The sequence below is a fragment of the Aulonocara sp. 'chitande type north' Nkhata Bay genome, linkage group LG13 (assembly GCF_057382095.1).
Source record: "Aulonocara sp. 'chitande type north' Nkhata Bay isolate Kocher_YH1m ecotype deep benthic linkage group LG13, A_spYH_male_GT1.1, whole genome shotgun sequence".
Taxonomy (NCBI): domain Eukaryota; kingdom Metazoa; phylum Chordata; class Actinopteri; order Cichliformes; family Cichlidae; genus Aulonocara; species Aulonocara sp. 'chitande type north' Nkhata Bay.
Genome location: NC_141356.1, coordinates 5,561,558 through 5,587,770, shown reverse-complemented (window position 1 = coordinate 5,587,770; position 26,213 = coordinate 5,561,558). Strand labels below are relative to the sequence as shown.

General features: G+C 40.2%; 1 protein-coding gene across 2 annotated transcripts in view; it reads left to right on the top strand.

Annotated features, from left to right (window-relative positions):
- stk32c (serine/threonine kinase 32C) overlaps positions 1-26,213 on the top strand; it is a 106,133-nt gene that overhangs the window by 28,309 nt on the left and 51,611 nt on the right. For both annotated transcript variants that reach the window (XM_086258374.1, XM_086258373.1), the window contains one exon: positions 16,762-16,817. In XM_086258374.1, coding sequence (XP_086114500.1) covers positions 16,762-16,817 — 56 coding nt within the window. The remainder of the gene's footprint in view (positions 1-16,761; positions 16,818-26,213) is intronic.

The window sequence follows — 26,213 nt, the reverse complement described above, 5'->3', positions numbered from 1 at the left end:
ACAAAGATTTACTCGACATCTGTGCGAGTTCTTCATATCACATTCAAAGTATACTCTTGTAGATGCACCTTTGTATAAGAGAAGTAGCCTAAATGCTACAGTTGCATTATCACTGCATTGTCTTTGATAATAGAGCTGGATCTGTATCGGTACAGAACAGTGACCTAATTTGCTGGCTGCAGGTTAAATACAGTTTTCTGTCCTGTTCTGTAACCTGTAACTATTTGTAGCGATTGTTCCCTGCGTGGTTTGCTCAAGTTGTCCAAGATTTTATTAATTTGCTGTAATTAAAATTTTCTTTTTTAAAAACTATAATTTTTTTTCTCTCTGACTGTCCTTCACAGATTTGAGTAAATTTATTCTTCTTTCTTTTGATGGACTTTCTTTTGCGGTCATATTTAAATGACACTTCTGAGGCTACAGGCCAGAACCAGTACTTCCAACAAACAGTCCAACACTGGAGACTGTCTCCACCAACAAAACTTACTAGAGCGGCAGCTGATACCCACTAATACTACAAATAGCCCATAAATCTGTGGGAAACACTGATGTCACTTTCAAACTTTCCACAGTCAAAATCAATGGAGAAAAACTTGAATCACAGCATCCCTACTGGTAAACGGGATATTGATTGGACTGTTCTGCAAAAAGCAGGCTAGACAGAAACAATTTACCAGATTATTGTATTTTTCCCTCTTCAGAGGAAAATGTGAATAAGATGCGCAGGTTCTGGAGTAATTGCCTCATTCACGTGAAGGCAATCAAAGAAAGCAAAAAAAAAAAAGGAGAAGCAGAATGAACAGAAGTCTGGACACATCCAGGAGGTAGACGTGGTACACCAGATGTACGGACCAGTCTCTCCAGTCAGGGAGAAGAATGTAGGAGGTGAATAATGGTTGTAGAAGTAAGCGGGCATGTCTGCTTAGGGAGGGACACAGTAGTTCCTAGCAGCTGATAATGAAACACTTAGTGAAACTTTGGCAATTGACAGGCACATCCCTGACCTTTCCCTCCATTGATCTTCTTTAGCGTACCAGCTGGTCAATTCCATTTTAATTTGATGAGTAACCTTAGGAACTAGGTATGGTGTGTGAGTCACATGCTCTAGGAGTTGTTTTTGAATAGAGGTTCATCACATTAGCGAGGCGTGCATATGCACAGAGCTATAAAAAAAAAAGCCTTAATGGCTGCATTCATTTTCTAGCAGTGTGACTCTTTTGTGTTGTCATAAAAGCTGTTCAGCAGATGAAGATCAGAAAAGCATGACAAATTAATGCACATGCGAGGAGACTCAAATGATAAGCAAACGCGGGCATTAAGTGCATGGTTGCACGGACACGCCCTCTGCATGTACCTCCATATCCTTGTCCAATTATCAGTTGAGACCCATGGCTAAAATTGTCACGCCTGTAAAGACAATGAGCTCCTTTGTGCTTGTGAATATTCATAAGGTGCTCTGTTTAGAGAGCCTCCAATTCGGCTGTATTAGCACTCCAGTGTACAAGGAGAAAATGATGATGATGGCTGCTCAGTGATGATAGTGATTTAAGTAAACAGATTCATCAAATGTGGCCTTCAGCAGGCTGCGGATGCACTTCCCTGTCGTGTCAGTTTGAAATTGAAGGAGGCGATCACTTGCTTTTTGTGTCAGTAGTTTTAGAGTAAACTTTTGCTGCATACAAGTCTCCTAAGTAAACAGGAAAACACCGAGCTTTAAGGAGCTCCTTTCAGAGGCGGTAGTCTCATCTGTATAAACAAGTAATGTATCTGTGACCCATATTTCTCACAGACTACCAAATACGCTTCAAGTTGTGCAAAGGCGTCTTTTGAGCACGGTCTAATAACTGGAACTCCTTGAAATGAATCGCGCAGCAAACTTTAACGATCGCCCTTTCACAACATGCAGCTTTTCCTCTGCTGTTCAAAAGAGTCCCATCCATCAATAAAGATCAAAGAAAATCAGTGGAAGATCAAGATCGCTCGAGAAATCCTGGATTCAAAATGTGCTGAAATTGTGTAGTACAGTCTTCTCCTGTGGCCTCTCAATTCCATTCAATTTGATGCTCAATATCAAAGAGTGTAGGGTTGTCCCAGCAGCAGCTTCTACTACTACAGACCGTGAAATATGGCTTACTACTGCCATAAAATATTCAGTAATCATGTGGGAGAAGAAGCTGCTGTGAAGCAAGCAGGTCTTACTTGGTTGCGCTGTGTAGTGTCACATGCACAGCGAAGAGTCACATGCACTCACACTCTGATTCTTCTACCACAATGACAAGTCGCACAAAGCACGCAGCCCTCATCATCCAACAGTGCGTGCTGCAGATGCAATAAACCTGGCATATTGGTTCTGTGCACTGTCTATGCAAATGGAAACCTGTCTGCAAAGCGCTGAGAAATGGCTTGTACATGCACTGATAACATAGCACAGAGCAGACAGCATAGGATTGGATTAGGAGCAGAAGCATATTCTCAAAAGACGTAACAGGAAGGGATCGATGCTAGGAGGTTTTTTGATCCCACTCCAATGGGCTCGTCCACACAGCGTGCATTCACTCAGTGTGATTTGATGGCTGGGTCGTACTCTAAATGCGCTCTGCATTAACATTTCAGGGTTCACTTTCTGCAGCGAGCTGCTTTACATCCTAAAAGGGACTCGGCCGTACCTTGATATTTGTTCATTATTACAGATATTTCACAACTCATTTTCCCATTTTGATTTATGTGTTTGCACGAACCCAGGGGCAACTGCAAACTTTTCATCGGTGTATTGCATTATTAAACAGAGAGCATGTCTGGTACATCGGCACGCAAACTGGGCAGTCATTTATCACAACGTGAATCACCTCTATGAGGTTTCCTGCTTGATTACAAACACAATGGTATCCTAAATGAGAAATTGGTATTAAATCCTGGTGAGAGCATTCCTCAACACTATGTAATGTGGGATGTTTAAAAGGCTTTTAATGAACAACATTCCCAATCCTAAGAGTTTGTGAGCAACAATTGGCAACAAAACGCCCACAAAAACAGGCAACTACCCAACTCCGACCCCAACCCTAGTTGTCCTAAATAACTAATAAGTAGTAGTTTAGAAAGGGAATGATGCCTCCTGATACAGATTCTAAATGACTGACTCTTAGTGAGATCTAGTATTACCAGCTCAGCATCTTTGCATTAAGTGGCGGTACATAGACGAGTCTAGAGTTGGATAGTCTTCTCCACAGTTTTATCGTGAAACTATAGTAAGGCTAATTCAATTAAATTTGAATCTGATAATATTTGATAGCAGCGATTCGATGAATTAATGGACAAACGTTCTGAAAAGCTTGATCGCCAGGCTGTTGGCGATCACTCTGACCATTGTAAATCCCTGAGATCTTCCTTCATTGGTGTTCATATATTCAAGTTTTACTGATATCAGCAATATTATGTTGCATCCCCATTAGTGTAGTGCTTCGCCTCCTTCACAGTTCTACCCCAGCTGGATCCATGATAGTCGAACAGTATCACAGTCCAGTTTATTGATTATGTGATAATTCTCCTCCACTTTGGTATATCCTCTTTGGGGAAGTCGTGGTGAAATCTGAGGCCTCATAGTAGAAGATGAGATCTCGTGTTTATATGTGCAGATGAATGTACTGTATCTACTCAAGGAATGCAGTAGTTGTGAAATTGTAGTGGATACTGATACAGATTTTTAAAATACCCATTTTGACCAAAGTTGATACCAATGTTTTTTTTCTTTCTTTTTAAAAAACATTTATTCCCTGTACGGAGCAGGGGGAAAAGGTCTGAACAGTCTTTTAAAAAGTAAAAATTTACAACTTCAATTCCAGAAAAGTTCTGATGCTTTGTAAAATGCACTATGAGAGTTACAAATTCACAATGAAACCTAAAAAACACGTGAAATCTTTAAGCAGACAAAATCTAGCAATTTAAGAAAAAAAATTGATTTGATGGCACTAACAAAAAAAAACAAACCAAAAAGTTAGGGCCTTCCCTGACCTGTTGCTCTAAAACCTGTAGATATTGTTCAGCACTGATGGTGCAAGCTGTCAGTTCCTTAGGCATTAATAGGCATGTCCACACCAACCGAGATGTAGGCTTTTGAACTGAGTGCTGATAACAAACTGGATGGTCCCTCTTCTCTTTAGCCTAGAATGACCTCATTGTTTTGTTAAAATGATACATTGTCTCAGTTTAAACATTTGATAGGTCTTCTATGTTCTACCTTCACAATTCATTGCGTTCAACTTTTATTTACATTTTTACCAGAGTCTCAACTTTTTGGGGCTACTGGGGTTATATTGAACACCATCCAAGACACAAATGATGGGACACACAAACCCTAACAGTCCTCTCAGTGGTTGTACCTTGAGCCTAACTGGTGTTTAGTTATTCTCTCCACTATCTAATAGTGCTTCTCAGAAGAAAGCTTGGGGTGTAAGGTTAGAGGAGATAATCATTTCTTCAACATTTTCATAATTACAGACATGAAACAAAAGGAATTTTTGACTAAAGTATGGGAGGTCTTCCCATTCTTAACATTTTAAATACACTTCTATGCCAGGATGAAACTACGACGCCGTAAACCAGCCCAGCTAATGTTTCTCAAGTAGACGATATTTCATAAATAACGTAAACTTGCGTCCCTCGTGATAAACAGCCCCCAGCATCTGTTTATACTTGATTCTGTCAAACCTCTCTTATCTGTGGTTACTTACATATGAGTGGAACTCATAATTCATCACTCTGGATCGATTGCCACCACTCCTTCTCTCAACAACTTTTTTTTCTTTCTTTCATGCAGGGAGCAGCAGCTGTGATGGTGAATAAATAAAGTATATAATAAAATAATAAATAAAGAATAATGAACCTCTGTGAAGATTACATTATCTCAGGGTTTATAATTAATGTCCAAATATGACTATAAAACCTTTGTGCTGCACATTAAAGTCATATTAGCTCTTATATATTACTGAAATGTTTGCATGCCTCAGCATATTCCTCCTCCTCTCCTGTGTTAAATACAAACTATGCATTTAACTGAGCTTCAGTTTGCTTTGGATTTTCCTTTAATAAAACCCTAGTTAAAGAAAATGGCTTTGAAAGTTGTCTCTCTAACTCATTATCTCCTGGTGTGTTATTAGCAAGGTTAATGATCGAATTGCATAATGTATTTTTCATCATGGTCAGGAAGGTGCCCTCCTCGTTTTCACCTTTTTCACCTTCCCTGTTTTTGCTTTAATCATCCTCTGTGTTACAGTTGATTCTATTGAGTGCAACCATCATAGAAACAAGTGGAGTTTTTCATGAGCTCCCCGAGCTACTACCATCAAGGTTATTGGATTTTATTTTTGTTCATTTTTGTTTTGAAGTTGCTCCGGAGCAACAAAGGTGCGAGAACAGATCCACGCTCCGTGTTGCAGAGTAGTAAGCGATACAGCGTTTCTCTGAATGTCATCAGTAGTGATGGAAAGGCAAAGACACGCTGACGGACGATTAGATGGTGTTTGTGGACTGAGATGAGCTATATGGAGCAGCTCTGGTTCTGGAGGCTGAAATCATATTCATTTTCTCCTTATATAGCTTGAGGTGATGGAGCACTTTCACAGCTCGGGCTAAGATGAAAACAAGCAAAGAAAACGGCGTTAGAAAATGTCTGCTTCAAGCTTAGATGCATTAAAGCATAAGAGTCAGGGTGCATTTGCCAAAAACATCCATTAGCAGAGTTTAGAGTTATATTAGGTGCACCGCTAACAGGTGGTGGAAGCTGGGTTTAACTGTGACATTAAACTCAAAATCTGCATCTTAAAGTGCTTCTATAATGCTGCTTCTTATTTTCTGTCATAGATGCAGTTAGGTCCATAAGTATTTGGACAGTGACGCGTTTTTGGTATTTTGCCTCCGTACGTACCGACAGTGAATTTGAGATCAAACAATTAGGATGTGATTGACGTGCAGGCTTTCAGCTTTAACTCCAGGGATTTAACAAAAGTGCTACATTAACTGTTTAGAGAATTACAGCCATTTTTGTACACGCAAACCCTTCATCCTGCTACTTCTATCAGCAGCCACATCATCAAAAAACACTAGTGATAAACTAAGACTGGCAGCCATATGTGCTCATGCCACAGCATTTCATCCACCGTCTTTGACAGATCATGATCTGTTTTCCCTCCTCCAGACTCATCCCTCAATTGTAGTACAAGTTTTTCTTGGTTTCATCTGTTCAAATAATATTTTTTTCCAGGCTTTTAGATTAATCTAGCCTTTCTTTTCACGGGTAGCTTCTCTTTCATTGGCAGTGCTTTCTTTCTTTTTTGAAATGTATCAGATTAATAATTTAGGAAACACTTGAGAGTTTTTAAGAGTTTGCCGAGCAACTACATTTACCTGCTTAATTTGTCTGGAAATGACGATGCCGGAGGCCTCACCTTCCCGTGAAACTGACATCCCATCTGAAAATTCTGGACTTTGTATGAAAATGGCTCCAATTCCTAATCAGTTCATGCAAAACAGGCGTTGAATTAAAACATGTGCAAGCAGTACAAAATAAAACTTTGCCAAATCAAACATGTGGCGCTGTCTGCTGTGGTGACTTCCTTGTGACACGGGAGCAGCTGAAATGATCAAAGTATAAGCACTACAGAATATAAAGTGAAATTTTTGCAGAAAAACCTAATGAAATTCTTGATGTTGATTTTTCTAGTCACGTTTCATGTCATTAATAAAAGTATGACTTTCCATGAGAGATGGAAAACTATCCCAAAGATTTGCATGGTAGTATATATGACCACACACACATCCACACACTCTCACTTTCTCTGTCACCTGACATGGGTTCTATGCCAACATCAACACCTCCACAGGAGCCAATCCCCCCATCGAGGACCCCTGTGGAGCCTGCTCAGCATATTATCCTTGTGTTTCAGGAGCTTACAGCCCCCATAGGAGGAATAGATGTTGTCATTCTCCCATTACCTCCATAGTAAGTCCATTCACTAACATTCACTAAGACCGTTGTCTTTTGTGCAGCGTCTAGTGAAAACCGAGTGCGGTAGATAGAGGCAGCATGCTGTTTGCTGCAGATACTTTAAAAAAAAGAAAAAAGAAACCAGCCTCATTCACCATCATCTTGCTTGTTTCTCTGGAGTACCACTTGTGACGTGGCACAAATTGAAAATACAACCAGCAGTCTTCTATCGATTTTAAGATAATTTTCCCAAGCGTCATCATAGAGTAGATGAAGGTAATTGAAGCCTTTCTTGTGTCGTGTGGATGTACTGTGAAGAGTTCCCTTGTTTGTTTAATGAATGGATGTCCTCTGTCCTTTAATCATCTGCTTCAACACCCGCTGAGGGAGCTGTGTAGAAATCAAACACTTGAAGAGTGCATACAAAAGTGCAGGACACTCACTGTGAGTAGTACGAAAGTACTTTCATTAAAATCACATTAGAATAGTTGGTTACACAGAATTTGATTACATTTCACAAGTAAATAAAAAGCTCCCTGATGTACAGTGGGGCAAAAAAGTATTTAGTCAGCCACCGATTGTGCAAGTTCCCCCACCTAAAATGATGACAGAGGTCAGTAATTTGCACCAGAGGTACACTTCAACTGTGAGAGACAGAATGTGAAAGAAAAATCCATGAATCCACATGGTAGGATTTGTAAAGAATTTATTCGTAAATCAGGGTGGAAAATAAGTATTTGGTCAATAACAAAAATACAACTCAATACTTTGTAACATAACCTTTGTTGGCAATAACAGAGGTCAAACGTTTACTATAGGTCTTTACCAGGTTTGCACACACAGTAGCTGGTATTTTGGCCCATTCCTCCATGCAGATCTTCTCGAGAGCAGTGATGTTTTGGGGCTGTCGCCGAGCAACACGGACTTTCAACTCCCGCCACAGATTTTCTATGGGGTTGAGGTCTGGAGACTGGCTAGGCCACTCCAGGACTTTCAAATGCTTCTTACGGAGCCACTCCTTTGTTGCCCGGGCGGTGTGTTTTGGATCATTGTCATGTTGGAAGACCCAGCCTCGTTTCATCTTCAAAGTTCTCACTGATGGAAGGAGGTTTTGGCTCAAAATCTCACGATACATGGCCCCATTCATTCTGTCCTTAACACGGAGCAGTCGTCCTGTCCCCTTGGCAGAAAAACAGCCCCATAGCATGATGTTTCCACCCCCATGCTTCACAGTAGGTATGGTGTTCTTGGGATGCAACTCAGTATTCTTCTTCCTCCAAACACGACGAGTTGAGTTTATACCAAAAAGTTCTACTTTGGTTTCATCTGACCACATGACATTCTCCCAATCCTCTGCTGTATCATCCATGTGCTCTCTGGCAAACTTCAGACGGGCCTGGACATGCACTGGCTTCAGCAGCGGAACACGTCTGGCACTGCGGGATTTGATTCCCTGCCGTTGTAGTGTGTTACTGATGGTGACCTTTGTTACTTTGGTCCCAGCTCTCTGCAGGTCATTCACCAGGTCCCCCCGTGTGGTTCTGGGATCTTTGCTCACCGTTCTCATGATCATTTTGACCCCACGGGATGAGATCTTGCGTGGAGCCCCAGATCGAGGGAGATTATCAGTGGTCTTGTATGTCTTCCATTTTCTGATGATTGCTCCCACAGTTGATTTTTTTCACACCAAGCTGCTTGCCTATTGTAGATTCACTCTTCCCAGTCTGGTGCAGGTCTACAATACTTTTCCTGGTGTCCTTCGAAAGCTCTTTGGTCTTGGCCATGGCGGAGTTTGGAGTCTGACTGTTTGAGGCTGTGGACAGGTGTCTTTTATACAGATGATGATTTCAAACAGGTGCCATTCATACAGGTAACGAGTGGGGGACAGAAAAGCTTCTTACAGAAGACGTTACAGGTCTGTGAGAGCCAGAGATTTTCCATGTTTGAGGTGACCAAATACTTATTTTCCACCCTGATTTACGAATAAATTCTTTACAAATCCTACCATGTGGATTCATGGATTTTTTTTTCACATTCTGTCTCTCACAGTTGAAGTGTACCTCTGGTGCAAATTACTGACCTCTGTCATCATTTTAAGTGGAGGAACTTGCACAATCGGTGGTTGACTAAATACTTTTTTGCCCCACTGTATGTTAGCGTGGATATTTATACTATAGCCATTTATTGACTGAACTGCTGGCACTTTACCTTAGCCAGCGTAGTGGTGGTCCACTATATGTTGGGATTTAAAGCCTCAGTGACCTATATAGCTTCTACAATTCTTTTCTCTCAGCCTTGTGCATGAAGGGATGGTTACAGGAACGGCTATGTCCACAATAATTACCCCCTCAGCATGGAACAAGGCCTGTAGTCCTTTACCCCTTTATCTAAAGAGCAGCTCCTTTCACCAGGCTGGATAAAAGGAGGAGGAGGGGGGACTTTTGTTTCGTTTCCCATTACCCAGTGACTCATACTTCGAGGAAGTGCTGTGATACTGGGTACATAGATCGATGGTTACTAAAAAACAAACTTAAAAAGAAAAACAGTGGAGGTGGATGATTTTGATTGTGTCATGGTGAACTGCGTAAAATCATTTAAGATGCTGAATGAATATTTGTTAGGTTTCATTTGTGAATAGCATCTGACACATCACGCCAGCAGCGTGTCTCAGTGCCGTGTGAAGGTTGGCCTCCTTTTATTGGAGGCAGATTCAGCGTTTACTCAAGTCTTCGGTGAAAGCATGAACCCTGTGAGGAGAAGTTCACAGTTGATTTAATCTTTTCATAACCCTTCATGTTTTTTGACTGATGTTAAATTGGAAAGAAGACCAAGTTTACTAGTGTGGAGCCATAACACAAGGTAAATTTACCAGCCACTTTGTTAGATACATGTACGGAGCTGCTTGTTAAGACAAATATCTAATCAGCCAATCACATGGGAGCGACTTGGTGTATTTAGGCATGTGGACATGATGAAGTTTAAACCAAGCATCAGAATAGGGGAGAAAGGTGGCATAGCTGTTGATGCTGCGCTGACTATTTCAGAAACTGCTGATCTGTTGACTTTTCGGTGACAAAAAGAGAAAATATCCAGTGAACGGCAGTTCTCTTGGGAAAACTGCCTTATTGATGTCAAAGGTCAGAGAAAAATGGCAGATAGGAAGGCAACCGTAGCTCTTACAACCATTTGTTACAACCAAAGAATGCAGAAGAGCATCTTGCACAACATGTTGAACCTTGAAGCAGATGCGTTACAGCAGCAGAAGACCACACCATGCACGCCAGTCAGCTAAGAACAGGAAACTGAAGCTACAGTTCTCAGAATTTGACATGAGAAGTTTGGAAAAATGTTGCCTGGTCTGGTGAGTCTCGATTTCTGCTCTGACATGCAGATGGTTGGGTCACAATTTGGCATAAATAGCATGAAAGGATGGATCCATCCTGCCTTATGTCAGCTGTGCAGACTAGCGGTGGTGGTGTCACTGTGTGGGGGGTATTTTCATGGCACATTTTGGGCCCCTTAGTACCAACCAAGTAGCAATAATACTAGTATTAACATGCTGAACATGTCCATCTCTTCATGAGAACGGTGTACCTCTCCTCTCATGGCTGATTCCAGCAGAACAGCGTGCCGTGTCACAAATTTTAGATCATCTTAAACTGTTTTCTTAAACACGACAGTGAGTTCAGTATACTCTAATGGCCACTGTCGTCAGCAGATCTCAGTCTAATAGAGCACCTTTGGAAGGTGATATAGGAATCATGGATGTGCTGATGCATTCATAACTTGATGGACCCTTATTTGTAGAGCAAATCCAAATGCAGAGTTACAAAGTGCTTCAGAGTTTGAATAAAAGCCACACGTTAAAAATAACTTTACATTTTCAAATCAACCATACAGTCATACTAACATATACACATGCAAATGGTTCCAAACTATGATGTGCTTTGGTCATCAGCCAATCACCTTAAAGTTAATTTAACTCCCAACATTCACAGTTTGGTTTCTATTCTTTGTTTTAAGTCAACCTTAAGACAACCAGTTGTGGCGTTCAACCTACATACTATTATTAAGCTGTATGAAGTAAACAGAGATAAACATGCCAATTAAAACTACAAAGCAAAACAAACTCATAATGAACTTTGAGTAACCAGTTTTTACCCAACAAACAACAACTGGAGCACAGCCAAAACATCTGGTTGGAGCTGTTAGATCTTTTGACTCAAGGAGTGCCAGAGCACAGACATGCTGTGTATTGAGATGCTTCAATTCTGGCTAAACATTATTGATGAATCATTAGTTTGAAAGGGCGAGTCTCTCCTGGAAGCCACTCATTATGTTGCCACGTGAAAGTGTGTGGAGGAAAAAGTTTGAGAATCAAAGAAGAGACCTCGAAAGAAAAGTTCAAGCACAACTTACTTTGTCGCCTCTGCAGGCCTGGAGCAGGTGTGAATATTGGAACGTCACTTTGGTAAAGGCACAAAAATTGCCAGACAGCCTCCTCACTTCTGATGTCACAAACCTTAGTACGGGAAAGGGATTTCCAAACCTGTTTATCCTTCTGCTAATATATGCTATACTGGCACAGGACCCAGATGAGAAGCTGAATCATCGCTCTCGCTGGGAGAAAGACCTGGTGAATCTATGAAAACACTGCGCTAGATTAAATTTTTATTTCATTTTCTTTATCCTTTTTAATATTGCACAGAGCTACATTCATGCTACAGTGCCTCTGTGTTTTGGACCTGAGGTGCAGTCTGAGCCGTGCCATATGAGGGGATTAGCTATGTACAGAGGGAGCGTATCAGACTGTCTCCCAGACAAACTACAGAAAACACACCCTTGTCTTTGAAATCACCTGGCAAGGCGGGGGCCTGCCTTCTCATTCAGCACTCAGAGGCTGGTTAGCAATGGGTCTGCCTGGAGGAGCCCAGTCTGTGTCTTTTTTCTCCCATTATTGCTCTTTGTCTACACGGAGAGGGTGCTGAGTGACTTATAAGGAGAAGCTGCATGAGTTGGCATCACGCCTGCTGTTACACATGCGCACACACACATGCACATGCGCAGAGCAGAGGTAAGTCTTAATCAGTAACACAGATGACCAGAAGGCAGGGGTGGAGGTCCATCAGTGACCATCTTCATCCACCCACATTACCACAGCTGGAGTCTGCACGTGCAGGGTTAACCTTGAACAGGAAACCTGGCAGTGTACAGTTTTTAGAAAAGTGCGTATTTCTCTTTTGTTCTGTGGTTTTGGCATTTTGGCTACATATTTTGTTTTTTGTACATATTTTTATAAATCTTTATGTTTATTTACTTTGTTATTTTTTAAAAAAATAAAAATTTTATATATATGTTACATTTACATTTTCGTGCAGTTTTTTGTATCTGTTTTTGTATTTTGGTATCTTTACCTGTCTCATAAATTCAGGGCTACATCCTTTCTATAGACAAAGAGCTTATCTTGGAGCCTTCAGCTTCTTCTTTAGTACTTTCATAGGTGGATGTAGGAAGTAACAATAATATGTGATGATAATCTGTGATACATGAAATAATCTTATATTAATAGTAATAATGGATCTGTTCCTGTCAGGAAAATGCTTGTGCAGAGGTTTTATTGTCCTTATTACCACCACAGCTCTGCCTCGCAGTGACAGTTTAGTTGCAGTTTCGAGGCTCATTTGTGTACCAGCATAAAGACTTTCCTCGCAGTGAGCTGTGATCTCAACTACTGAGCTGATGCATGCTATAGTTACAGCTGGATATTTTTTTCTCTTTCGTAAAGTGTTTAAACATCGTTCATTATTAATTGTTTTACATATTTTATCTTTTATGAACGTCAACAAAAACACTGCTTAATCCCATTATCCAACAGATAACCACCCATTTCTCAATGCAGTGATACGCTTGAATTAAAGTACTAGAAACAATTAAAATACACTGTAATTAGTACTTTTAACAATTTGATAGATGCCTTTTATTATATTTTTAACATCAGCATGTTGAAGGACTTGTTGAGAAGAGAGTGCTAATTTATATGCTAAAATATGTTTTTCTGCTTGGTCAAGAATATGAAAACACTTTATTATCCTCTAATAGATTTTCTAAATGCTTGGTGATCGCAGGACACACGTGGTTGTTTGTGTAATGTTGTTCACACTAAGAATTTTAAAAGGAAACTGACAGTTACAAAACTTTTTTTCGTTTATTTGTATTTGTTTTGTTGTTGTTGTTGTTTTTTCTGCATACCATGTCCAGCTTTTCTGTATAAAGTAATGAAGAATCTTGGATTTGGTGCTTAAAACTTCGTGAAACTGTAACCGTATTTCATTCACCATAAATCACTATCTGATTTTGAATAGTTTTCTTATCAGATACAGAAGTCTAAAACCAACATTTCTCTGCCTCGGCTGCCTTGTAGCTCTGCACGTTGTCTCTTCAATGTGTGACCCCCCCCCTCCCCGAACAGTCGGGGGTGAGTGCACTAACGTGTCCGGTGTTGCCGTTTTAATGAGTGTTTGCTGGAAAACGAAAAATACAAGGAGTCTGCAAGATGGATTTGTACGTTTTCACAATGGGGGAGTTTGCGTAAGTGCTAGTAAATAATTTTCTCGAGTGTGTACGTTACACATGCTAATTTTGGAATTGTTTTTATTATTTTGCTAGCTAGCAAACTCCGGGATAAATGATTGAAATGTACTCAGTGTGATGCAATACGGTGCCGCTATTATAACAGTTAGTTATTGCAGGGTAATTTATGTAATATGCTGTGAATTTAACCAAGACTACACAGCAGTAGCAGTATTGCGAGTTACTTCCCCAAAGTGAACGCTTTAAACGTTAGCCCGATGCTTAACTAGCCAACTTAAGGCTTTCTGATTAAAGGCTAAAAGCGGCGTTGTCACCGAATAAATAGAATATTGATTATATTTTTGTGTATTGCTGCAGTTTTTTCAAGTATTAACTTGGTGCTTTTGGCAACCTTACGAGGAAATAATGGTAATATGGCTGATCCATATGGACACAAAGAATATAGACTTTTTTATGCTACCGAAGTTCCCTCGCTTTCATTCAAAATCTGTTTATCGTTAAACAACTTAAACATAATTGCCTCAAACTCACATTAAGGCCTGTGGGACACTATCAGCCACTGAAACAGTAGACAAATGAATATTTCATACCTTAAGGCTGCCTGTTTGTTTAAGGGAGATGAACAATACATTATAATTGTATATAATAATATCACAGATGATAGATTTAATAGGTTTTTGAAAGATGCTTGTGCATTCAAGTCTTATATGTTGAATTGAACCGAGTATGTCAACTGTTCAAAGCTTCTCCCAGTCAGTGCTGTTCTATGTGCCTGTCTTACTGTACATGATGTTATTAGCACAAACACTTTAAAGGTGATAATTTAGGACTTCAGCAACACAGACTGCAATGTAGTTAAGCATCTTACAGTTAGTTTTGAATGAATCAACTTAAAAAACAACACAAGCCAAGATCTGTCTCCTCCTATTTTTTGTGTCACACAAGAAAGAAGCATCAAGATCTGATGAGAAGACTTATTAATTTGGCCTTTGACATGGTCTTACTGAGGTGATGCGAAGTGAAATATGCATCCTTTTTTGTGCTGGCCAAGTTTGAAAATGGACCCTGAAAATGGTTTATGAACCCAGAAAAAGTCACACGTGGAGTTAAAACCTCTCATAGCAAGTTAATCATATTCAATTAGTTTGATGCTTTAAGCACAGAATTTAGTCACACAGTCAGGACAGCATCTGGTTTACCTTCATCGGTAAACATGTTTATGCAGTACATAGTAACAGTGTGGCTGAGTCCTCTGGTTCAAATCAGTTCCACTACATTTGGAGATGTAAGTCTTAACCTGTCACATGCATCGGGAAGGAAAATACAACCAACATTTAAATGTCTTAATTAGATTTATTTTAAGTGTCGTAATGAGCTGCTGAATGTGAAAGTTAGCAAATGTTGATTTTACTGGCCAACAGTTACAGTGTTGGCTAATTACTCTTTACTCTGAGTTGTTGAAACAAATCTTGGCTGTTGTCTGTTGTTGGTTAATCGGATTCCTGAGCGCTTGTGTTTGTGCTCAGCCAAAGACGTTGTTTTTTTTTTGTTTTTTGTTTTTTTTTTAAATGTTGAAGCAGCTCTGCTCTCCATAGCATTTATTTGTTGGAGGAAATGCGTTTTGATCATCCTCATCTTCATTTCCAACATGATATTCTTATTCTTTGACTCTACTAGAGTAGCTTTGCACAATTCACAGTTCAAAAAAATGCTTCTTTATCTTACACAGAGCCCCTCTTTTTCTCCTCTGCCTGAAAAACAAGGGTTTTGGCTTTTTTGCCTTTAAGCTAACTTTACTCATATTGGTTAATATTAAAAAGACTTGCTATTAATGATCAAGGCTTTTTTAATATCATGGATTGGGTGTTCTTTTTATTTATGCTTTTTCTGGGGTCTATGATGGATAATTTGGAATTAAAATTGCATATATTTGTGCTTATTATTTTGTTTATTTATTACAGAGGAAAAAACATGACACTCTTCCTCACCACTTCATCCAACCATGTCCTTCAGGACTCATTTTAAGCTGCGTACAGAAGGATTCAATCAGTCTGCAGAACACACGCATGCATCTGCTCCAGTGGCAATGAATGAAAACATCTGGCTGTGTTACTATGCATACTGAAATAGGAAAAAAAACCTAAGATGAATGAGTCAGCGCTCTGAGCTGGATGTCTTTCTGAAATACAACTCTCCTGGTCTTCATGTGAAATGTCTTTACTTGCTCAAATTTGATCTTGTAAAAGTCGATCATAAAACTTATGGAAGAGTGTCAAATTTTATTGCGATCTAGATCAAACTCATTTTAGATATTTGTTTCTATGTGCTGCGTGTGTTATTTGTTATTCAGATGTGAAGTTTAAAAAAGTTTAGCTAAGTCTTCATTTAACAAATGTTATTTCTGGGGTTTTGTTTTGCTTGCTAATCGTCGATACTGTGACGGTGTGTCACTGCACAGATCCTCCAGGGAAAATGTTTTTGCTTTTTCACATTTTGACTGTTGTGATTCATTATTTCTACTTTTCCATCTTTCACATGTTTCATTATCCAACACACACATTATTCTCTCCCACTGTGCTCCTACTTTTTAATTCTTTGAAAAAAACATTTAATCTTCACAGTACTGCCAAAGTGCACCAATACATTGTGAAGTGCACATAGAGTCTGGATTTCCATTTCTCATACAGTACCGAGCAAAAGTCTTGAACCACCCCCTCATTTTTTTTGTATTTTGCCAGGTCAGTCTGTGTTAACGGTGTTATTAACTGCATTCTTCAACTAAAGAAGTGGGAACAAATTATGTGGGGTTTTGCTTTTTTGCAATAGGCCGCAAGTAAATGTGTAAAGATACAATTTAAAATTGGTTCTTTGTTAAGTTTTCTGGTCCTTTCTGTGATTTAGGTGTGTGTTTATGTTTGAATGTTTCATAGATTAGTGTGAAGTGTCTTAACAGACAAAAACTGGTCAAATACAAGCCCTGGATTAAAAATCAGAAACACTTTAAAAAGCCTGGAGAGCTATTCCTTAATACCACTTTAAAAATTACAGGGAAGTCTGGATCCCTGGAAGCAAATAAAGAAATGAGGGATGGCTCAAGACTTTTGCACAGTGCCGTACATGTCACGTTCCCTGTTTTATAGCTCAGCTCAAACTGACACGTTCTCACTAACTGCTTCTCATTTTCTCCACAGTAAACTTTGACCACTTCCAGATTCTGCGGGCCATCGGGAAGGGGAGCTTTGGAAAGGTAATGTGGTCTCCAATTTTCATGCGACTTGTATATTCTTTGCCCTTAATTACCCACCACAGTCGTCATCTCTAAAGAATCAGAGCAAACTAAGCTAAATGTGCTGGGATTACACTTTAGTTCTCGTATGCTGCTTAACAGAGCCGTCCTTTTTTTGCTCATTTAATAACAGTTATAAATGCAGCTTATGTAATTATTTCTATAAAGTCAGAGGAGAGCCAATTTATATTTCATCTCACTCAATCTATTGGGAATTTTGACCCCACGTCTCAATTTAATTACAGAGTAGCACAATTCTGCGGCTCTATTTGTCATCGCGCGGTTGGGCTGAATAGAGGCAGGAGGAGAACTTGGCGTGTGTGTGTGCACGCTGCATTTTGTGAAACTAAATTACCCACAGTTCTTTTCAACCTTGTCACAGGTGCCAATATCACCGTTGGTGGCCATTGTTGATAAAACAGTCATTTTGGATTAACTTGTGGGCCTTTTTTTTTGCCTCCTGCCGAAGAATTCCTTTGTGTACCAATTGAACGTCTGGATGAGACTTCAGTAATGAATTCAGGAGTGTGTGTGTGTGTGTGTGTGTGTGTGTGTGTGTGTGTGTGTGTGTGTGTGTGTGGGCGGTCGTGCAGGCAGGCGGGCGTGTGTGTGTGAGATAAACTATTCCAATCTCTGGAGCCCCAATTGTGTATCTTCATTTTAAATCCCAAATATCACTGCTAATATTTGTTCATTATACTTGTGTCTGTGCACGCCTGTGCAAATTCTTTGCTCTCTACAAAAACACTTTTTCCCTCTAAAAGCATGTCCCTCTGTAAGTCATTGCCCAATGCTGAATACATTACCATGTGAATTTATGTTAATTTTTACTTATTGCTTTGTTCCCTCGAGCTGCTGTCACTTCCCTTATGATACTGAAGTGGATCCGCAGTAAGCCGGGAAGCATTATCTTTTTAGAATAACAATTTACACTCACTCTAGTTTCTTTGAGATGAACGCCACATGTAAATAAGTTTCATTCACATTGTCGGCTTTAAAATTCAAACTTAAAGAGTTTGTAAGTAAACTGGCTGAGATGAGACACGGACGATGCACCGGGTCCTCGTCTGAGCGCCGGCTTTCAGCTGTGCTGCATCTCTCCCCAGCCATGCACGCACAGACACTGTGCTACATTTACACAGTGAGACAGATGCTCACAGAGACGTCCAGATACATTTTGTCCTCGCTGGAGGTCATCTTGTGTGTGTTTTTTGGCCCACTGTGGCCTCACACCGAGCTCCTGCTGTTTTTTTGAACACTTTAACAGCACCAACCTTTAGCTTCCTGTTGAACACACTTAAGTGGGGGAGGTGTAGGAGGTAGTAAAACAGGTTTGGTTATCCTAATTTATAGTTGTCTTTATGTTAAGGATTAAAATAAAATTCACAAGAGAAAGGTGTTGGTGTGTGTGGTTGGGAAGAGAAGGGAGAAGCTAGAATGAAGCACAAACAGAGGGAGGTGTTTGCCTCTCGCTGTAGCGCTGTGAAACATGATCTGTATATTGCAGCTTGTGTAGGTGCTCCAAGAAAATGGGTTCATCGGCATGCAGCACTGTAGATGTGCACGTATGCACTCGAGAAAGAGAGAGAATGCTTGTGTTGCTGAGCTCGTTCTTGCACAGCGGGGAGATGTGAGGTAAGTTGGGGCTACCTCATAACTTCCTGCTGTGAGGCTGCCAGAGGGGAAAAAGAGGAAACCGCGTCCTTCTCCTGAAACGCTCATTTTCCTCTGCTCACTTTTCATCTTTACAAGCCCAGCACTTGGGTGTGTATCTTCTTGCAGCAGGCCTCTCAGTCTCACTCTTGTTTTATAAGAGCTCCTCCTTGTGTTATCTAGCTTAAAAGCTTGTGCAGACACCACTTTGACTCTTACTACAGAAGACGTGCTCTGCCCCTGACTAAGCACCGCAAGGACTCATATCGCACTCTGGGACTTAAAGTGCCCTAATTGACAGCTGACAGATGCGCGGTGAAACCTTTACCTTCAGTCACCAGTTTAAAAAAAAAAAAAAAAAATGCACAGGGAGGCATGCCTGCTGGCAGCCAAAGATCCTGCATCAAAATTCTCCGAGCGTAGCCGCTGCTACAACTGCAGTCTGAAAATGTAAGCTGATCCTGGCATAATGACAGCGTGGGTTTGGGTGTTACAGTTTGTACCTGAAAAGTCTAATTTGTGCCTGAGTACAGGAGTACAAATAAAAGCTTGGGTCCAGAACTGAATTAGAGATAATGTAGGGCTGTTTTAGGTCCGAGCCGCTAACCTGACAAAAACGCAACACAACTGCTGGTAAGTGCGTGTTGTTTAAAACAGTTAGATAGTTGGAGTAGCAGGTCAGTGCTTTTAAAGGTTTATCAGAAGCCAAAACATTTTATAGGTGTGAAATATAGGACTGTGCAAAAGTTTGAGCCACACCTTATTTCTTTTTAACTTGCTGGGTAATGGGAAATGGGTGCATCAGTTTAAATTTGGAAAACGTACATGAAAATACACTATAAAAGGCAAAAACAGAGTTTACATAATGAGCTTGAGAGTCAATATTAGGTATGAGCATCTTTATCTTCAGCACACCCTGAGCTCTCTTAGGCACCTTTCTTTGGAATTCCTTTAAGTAGTCTTCAGGAATACTTCTCCGGGCTTCTTTAAGGACATTCAGAGCTCTTCTTTCGATATTAGCTGCCTTTTTGTTCTATTCTCTGCCAAGATGATGCCACACGGCTCAGGTCAGTCCATGAATGATGGTGTTTTGTTGTGTTTAGTAAGCTGCTGCCAGTCAGACGCTTTCCAGATGGTATTGCATGGTGCATCAAAGTCTGGTGGTACTTTTCTGAGTTCATAATTCCATCAATTCTGACAAAATCCCCAACACCCTGGCTGAAATGCAGACCCAAACTATGACAGAGCTGTACAGTACAGAGCTTTACAGGTGGTTGTAGACATATTACCAGCAATTTGAACCAGAAATGTCAAATTTTGACCTGCTGCCACTGATTTTAGTCCAGTTCTTGTGTAATTTGGCATCTCTCAGCCTTTTCTCCCTGTTTCCCTTCCTTGATGATGGCTTCTTGACAGCCACCCTTCACTGATACCATGAGATGAGGCTTTGGTGAACACTAGATGGATCAACTGAAGGACCAGGTGCATCTTTCAGGTCCTGTGTCAGGTGTTTGCTATAACTTTCAAGTACTGTTCCTCTGGTGTACATAGATTTTTCGGCCTGTCCTCTTTTTTTTCTGTGCCCTACTTGTCCAGGCCAAAGAAATGGGAAGAAATGGTGTGTTTTGTGACAGGGTGCTAGTAACAAAATCACTAACAATACAATTTAAAATTGGTTCTTTGCTAAGTTGTGTGCTTTGTAAGTGGTTTTCAAAAGGAAACCAAAAATTTTGCTCTGGAAGTGATCAGTACAAGGACTTGACTGAAAATGGGTGAAAAAGCAGTCAATGTCCAAAGAAAAACTTTAAATAACCTTCAGAAAGTCTAAAGAAATGTTGCTCAAGAAGATCATCTGGCTCAGTACAGGCAAAATATAAAGAACTGAGGAGAGGCTCAAGACTTATTCACAGATAATCAATTAAGTTAATCAAGCTTCATCTGGAAGCAGCCTCCTGGCTGTAAGAGCTTCTTGTTTTTGTCTCATTAACTGTCTGGTGCCGTTCACAGTAGTCTGCTGTGACGGGGACTTCGAGGACTAATGTTACAGGGAAATCATTAGGAAAGTGCTTTGGACTGAGCTTTACTGAAAGCTCTGTTTCCCCCCTATTGGAGTGCTCCACCACCTCCACCCCCCCTCCTCCTCCTATTCCTTCTTTTTAAACGTCAGTGCAGGTACCGTCTCCCTCCCTCCCATCCCTGGCTTTTTGTTACATAATGCCTAGTGGCTGTGCTCACTATTCAATTCAAGTTGGTTTAAGAGAGATGGTAGTTTTAAAAAAACACAAAAACAAGCTGTTTTGGTAAAGTATAAATATATAAATATATAGGATTATTAAAGATAAAATATGGCGTTAATTTTGTTTGAGTTCCTGCCGTCTCTCTTTACTTCTCACTCTGTTTTGAAGCATCTGCCTTCTAGCAGATGGGGGAGACTGTAATGGTAGCTGCTTTCCAGGAGGATGTAGCTCATCTGTATCATGACGGCTAGGCCTGTTGGGCCATATGAGTCCTAAGAGTAAGAATAATTTCCTGCTCTCTCTTTTCCTCTCTAACTTTTCCCTGTGTGCATCAGACTTTCGCCCCCCTCTTCTTTGTCACTCCAATGTTCTCAGCTCAGGCTGCATAGGAAGCTGGCATTTCTCTTGCTGGGCTTATTAAAGCCTGTGCTTTAGAGCTCTGGAGGGGGGCTAACACTCGAGGGGGACATGACAGTCATTGGCAGTGACAGCAGTTTAGTGACAGCTTCCTAATGTCAACAGTCACATGGACAGGTAAACATCTAAACAGATAGAACAGAGGTGGATGGAGAGAGACAGGGAAGGTCAGAAGCTGTGGATGAACTCAGCCGGCGGTTCCTGCGTCTTCTTTCCCTGTGCCGTGCAGATGCTTCAGTGGGAATAAAGCCTCATTAGGATGGAAATGGGAAGGCAGACGAACAGAGACAGCTGCTGGAAATGAGTGGGAGTAAAAACGAGATGGAGATGAGGGAAACTGACACCGCAAGAGGCTGTGACACTCATCATATCTATGGAAAGGTCAGGAGGTGATCAAGCCTTCAACGTTTTCAACTTTTTTCTGTATTTTTAAACCTCCGTTGGGCTCCCAGACGGCCAATCAGTCCTCCTGTCTCTAAAGACTGACAGTAGCTGCTTTTTACTTCTCATCCCTCCCTTCTTTGCACCTCTCAAAACCAACTCTCATCTTTACTTAGATGAAAGTTGGTTTTGCAGAGTTCATCTTGCAGCTCAGCCACAGCATAGCCCTCGGCAACCAATTAGCCTAGAAATGCGCGCTCTTCCATTACACTACACCTCTATAGGTTTCACCGAGTAAACCTACACTGCACAGCAACATAAAGAAGAAGAAGACGGGGCCATATGGTTGGAATAGCTGCTTTAACATACCACGCAGAGAGCTTGATATTCCCTGGTTTATTTATTTCAACGGTATGATTTCAACCATATTTTTTTTATCTACAAGAAATGGACCAGCAGATTGTGAAATCCAAAAAAGAAAAAATAGGCCATTTGGAGGCGTTAATATTAACATTCCTGCCAACAAAATATAACTTATAGGGTAGAAAATGAGAATGGCAGCATTGCTGCGAGCCAGAAAGCTGTCATGACCTCTAAATTCTCCGCTGGAGCCTGAATCTTATTTCATCACCGCCCAACTTTGCCAAAGTGTGCCTTCGTACATAGACGTATTAATCATCAGGGTATTCTGGGTATTGCTGCATTTCTACTAATAATAGGGTTAAATTCTTGGTTGTCTTCATTATCATTCCAACCACTCTTCCCCAGAGAATAACACAAGTATCAGTATTCTCATGTACAGCATCATTATGTACCTTCTACAAACAGGAGAGAGAGCTTTGTTCCACCTCCACATTTTTTTGATATCTGTGCAGAAGCATGGAGAATGGATTTCAAAACTGTGACAGTAGCCAGCGTTTTTCTTCAGATAAGGTTACATTTTCTGATTAAAACTGATAAGAATCTGCGATCAAATAATTCTCATTTGACATTAAAAGGTCAGATAAGTTTTTCCGTCTGCCTGCAAACTTTGTGTCCTTTGATCAGCGATGCCGTGCCCTCAGGCTGGACCTTAGGAAAGATAAGAGTCTTTAAGATATTTATGTCTTTGCAACCTTTGAAGATACTATAAATTGAAATTTTAGGTGTGAGTGCCTTCAGTATGACAAAATTAAGTAACAAAACCATCCAAAAGAAGGGTGTGAAGCTGACTTTGTAGTTAAAGGAGTTATAGGGGTTGATTTTCTTAGTCTTTGGATGCGCTCAACCACATTTACCAGAACAAAGTGATCTGAAATTGATTTAAAACTTTCCATATTTAGAGTTGACTAACTGCTTATTCCAAACTACCAGTACCTGATGAGATATGAACTGATACTTTGTGTCGTCATTGCAAAACTGTTGAGTTGTTTGCCACAGAGTTTAGTGTAACAGAGTAACTCTGTACTGCTCTTTATTTTTGGGGGGAAGTTGGCAGCACAGTAACTGCAGCTTCATTAGCTGATGCTGTGTCCCATTTGTCAAATGTAGTGGTTAGTCATCATCCTAAAGGCTATTTGTCTTTGTCAGCTTGGAGATAAGAATGAAATAACAAGTCTGCCAGCATGATGTTTGCATACTGCTTATGTGCTGTAGTAAGAGCAGAAAGCCTGCCAGTTAACGTAGGCAGGGCTTACCAACACAAATCAATCAATCAATGCCTTTGTGAAAGCTGTAATACTGACGGGTCAGTCAGCGGTCGGTCTCACAAGGGAATGAATGTGGAACTAAGTTACTTTTGCCCAGAGAAGGACACCTCAGCTAGAGAGAGGACTGGAGCTGTGACCAGTCAGGATTATGATGATGTCAAATACCTGTAGTTAACAAAGGTAGCAAACTAGGTATATCGCACATTCTCAGTGAAAACAGCGATCAGTTTTACATCTTACAGACTCACTTTTAATAAAAGTCCAAATTCTCCTTTGCTGGATTATTGTTGGTATTACTTTCATAATAACAAAAGCATTCCTTTATTGACTTTTCAGGATTAATCCATTATTTTTGGCAGTGGTGTGAGTGGAAAAGCATTGAAAAGCACCTTTTTTTTTCTTTTCTTTTTTTGTTTGTTTTTCAGTTACGGGCTTGCCCAAACTTAATCTGGTCTTTAAGTCTGACATCATTGGTCGTTTCAGGGTCCAAACTTCGCTTCAGATCCCAAAGTCAAACGAACACTGCGGCATCACTGAGCGTTAAAAGCTGTCTAAATTCTTTCATCTTTAATCAAGTGATCGGTGTGGCTGCTTTATCAGGTGTAACAATTAAGTTTAACATTGAACAGCGGTAATAAAAACAGAGAAAGGCCAACAGTGATCACTGACTTCTTTTTAGGGGCTTGTTCAGATTAAATACAGCAAGATACAAAGCATTAAAAAATGTTAAAAACACAACGGCCTTAATAAACGCAGAGTAGTTTGGACCCGAAAGTCACTTAAAGAGCGGATAGTGACTGCTGGCTTAATTGATATTTAAATTTCCTGAACAGTGGCATCAGCTCCAAACTGACATGGCCAAAATGTCAAGTGTGAACTCCACCAAATATGTTCGTACGGACGTAGCCGCCGAGAATGAAAAATTAAGCCAAAGGCGAAGTGCCTGTGTTTATTTATTTTAAACTCCCAGCAGAGGGAAACTTCTCTGGTTGCAAAGCACTAGAGAAGTCTTTTGGAAACTGCCTTCAGCTCTCTTGCCCTGTCCACATTTTCCCGATGAGTTTATGGGCTCAGTCACTAGTTTCAGGTCATGATGAATAAATTATGAAGTACATTTTGTAACTAAAGGTCATCATTAGAAAAGCCAGGAAGGACAGCTATTCAGGGTATGGCCAAGCTTCAGGCTTATAAGGGGACTTAACAGTGGATGACATCACGATGGCTACGTCCATGTTTTATATAAAGTGTATGTTTCTTGTTTTTGTGATATATAACAAGATAGCAGATGGCAAACTGCGAGTTATATCATGTTGATGAATATGTATGAGATATTTCCACTCTTAATGGAGCACTCAGCTACACCTCAAACAGCTTCAGTAAACCTATAGTGGAGATGAGCCTTCAGGCCCTTTTTGTGCATCTTTGGTCTCCATTACCTTCTTTGATGCATGTAATCCTCATTATGTGGTCCTTACATTTCCTCGCCTTCATACACGAACGGCTTCAAACGTCTGTTTTATATAAACTAGAGGAAAGCACAGACAGGCAAGTGTGTCTTTACAATTTTTGTATTAGTTTATCATTGTGTATGTAAAGTGTTTCTTAGTTTAGTGCATTCAGCACAGATCCTCTTTTATTTTTTCCTCTCTCGTTTCTGAGAGGACAACCGGTGTTTCACTTTAATGTGACAAATCCAGATTAAATGCATCCACAGCTTTTGTCTGTGTTTCTGTAAAATCTTGTGCTTTCATTTCTTTGTTAAATTTATTCTGTCATAGCAGTCCCATGGATATGGCTCATGACGAGAACTGAAAGATTAATTAGTTTGGCAGTCAACAGTACTTTAATCTTTCTACATTAAATCACTATAGAACCACACTGATTTGCTTGTTTGCAATTTCCTGTCGCAAAGAGGCAGCGGCTGCTGTCTGTCAGCGCTTCAGAACATCTTAGAACCAACAGTTAGCTGGTCTGTACATTAGTAAAATAGGGCATGTATTAGGGTTGGGCGATATGTAAAAATATTCCAACTGACAATCGTCAGTCCAATAATCAACAAGACCTTTTGATGGGCGGACTGATTCATGCATTTACAACACAGAAGAAGTCCAAACATGGACGAACTACTTGCAAAAACAAAAATAAAGTTGCCAGTTTGGGATTTCTTTGGCTTTAAACCGGATGAAAGAGGTTTAAAGGAGCATGTTTAAACCGGATGAAACCTAAGAACGTAACCAAAGTGGTGTGCCGCTTATGCAGACGTATAGTGCGAGCACGACTATCTTGCATGAGCATTTTATCTGTCCATGTACAAATGCTTTTTTCTGAACATAGGCTACTGCCTTTTTTTCTTTCTGTTGTGAGTTTGAGTAAATGAAGCGCTACATTTGGGCGCACTGTGAGCTGGGTGCATTTGCTCGCAGATGAAAAAGGCTGCTGTTAAAACAGCGCTCCTATTATTATTTTTTTTTCTGTTGACTGCTTCTATTAGCTCCATCGTTATTAGCAAACTTACTCATGGGCAAAGAAATAAATAAATCGTCCTTGTACAAACGATGGACGATAGGCTCAGCCTAATCTGCATTGTTATTTTCATCTTTGTTCATCAGATTTTTTAAAATTTAAAAGTGACACACTTGATAAATATCAGTCACTTGCAGTCAATTCCATCTTATATGTTGATATGAAGATATCATTCAACACAGCCAGTTGTGACCGATACCAACATTCAACCAATATGTTGGTTTATTCCTAAATGATAAATGGGACTGAAAAAAAGTAGTGAAACCAACTGGTTGACTGGTCATGTACATCCTTTATCTACTGTCACTGTAGCCACAGCGCCAAAAGTTCACTGACTCGAGCTAGTCAGATATGCAGAACGTGCCCTTAAACGATGAACTGAACTTTTGAGGTGTTAGTCAGACAAATAGGGCTTTTGAAGATAGCACTGCATGTTGAAAAGTTAATACATTTCTGTA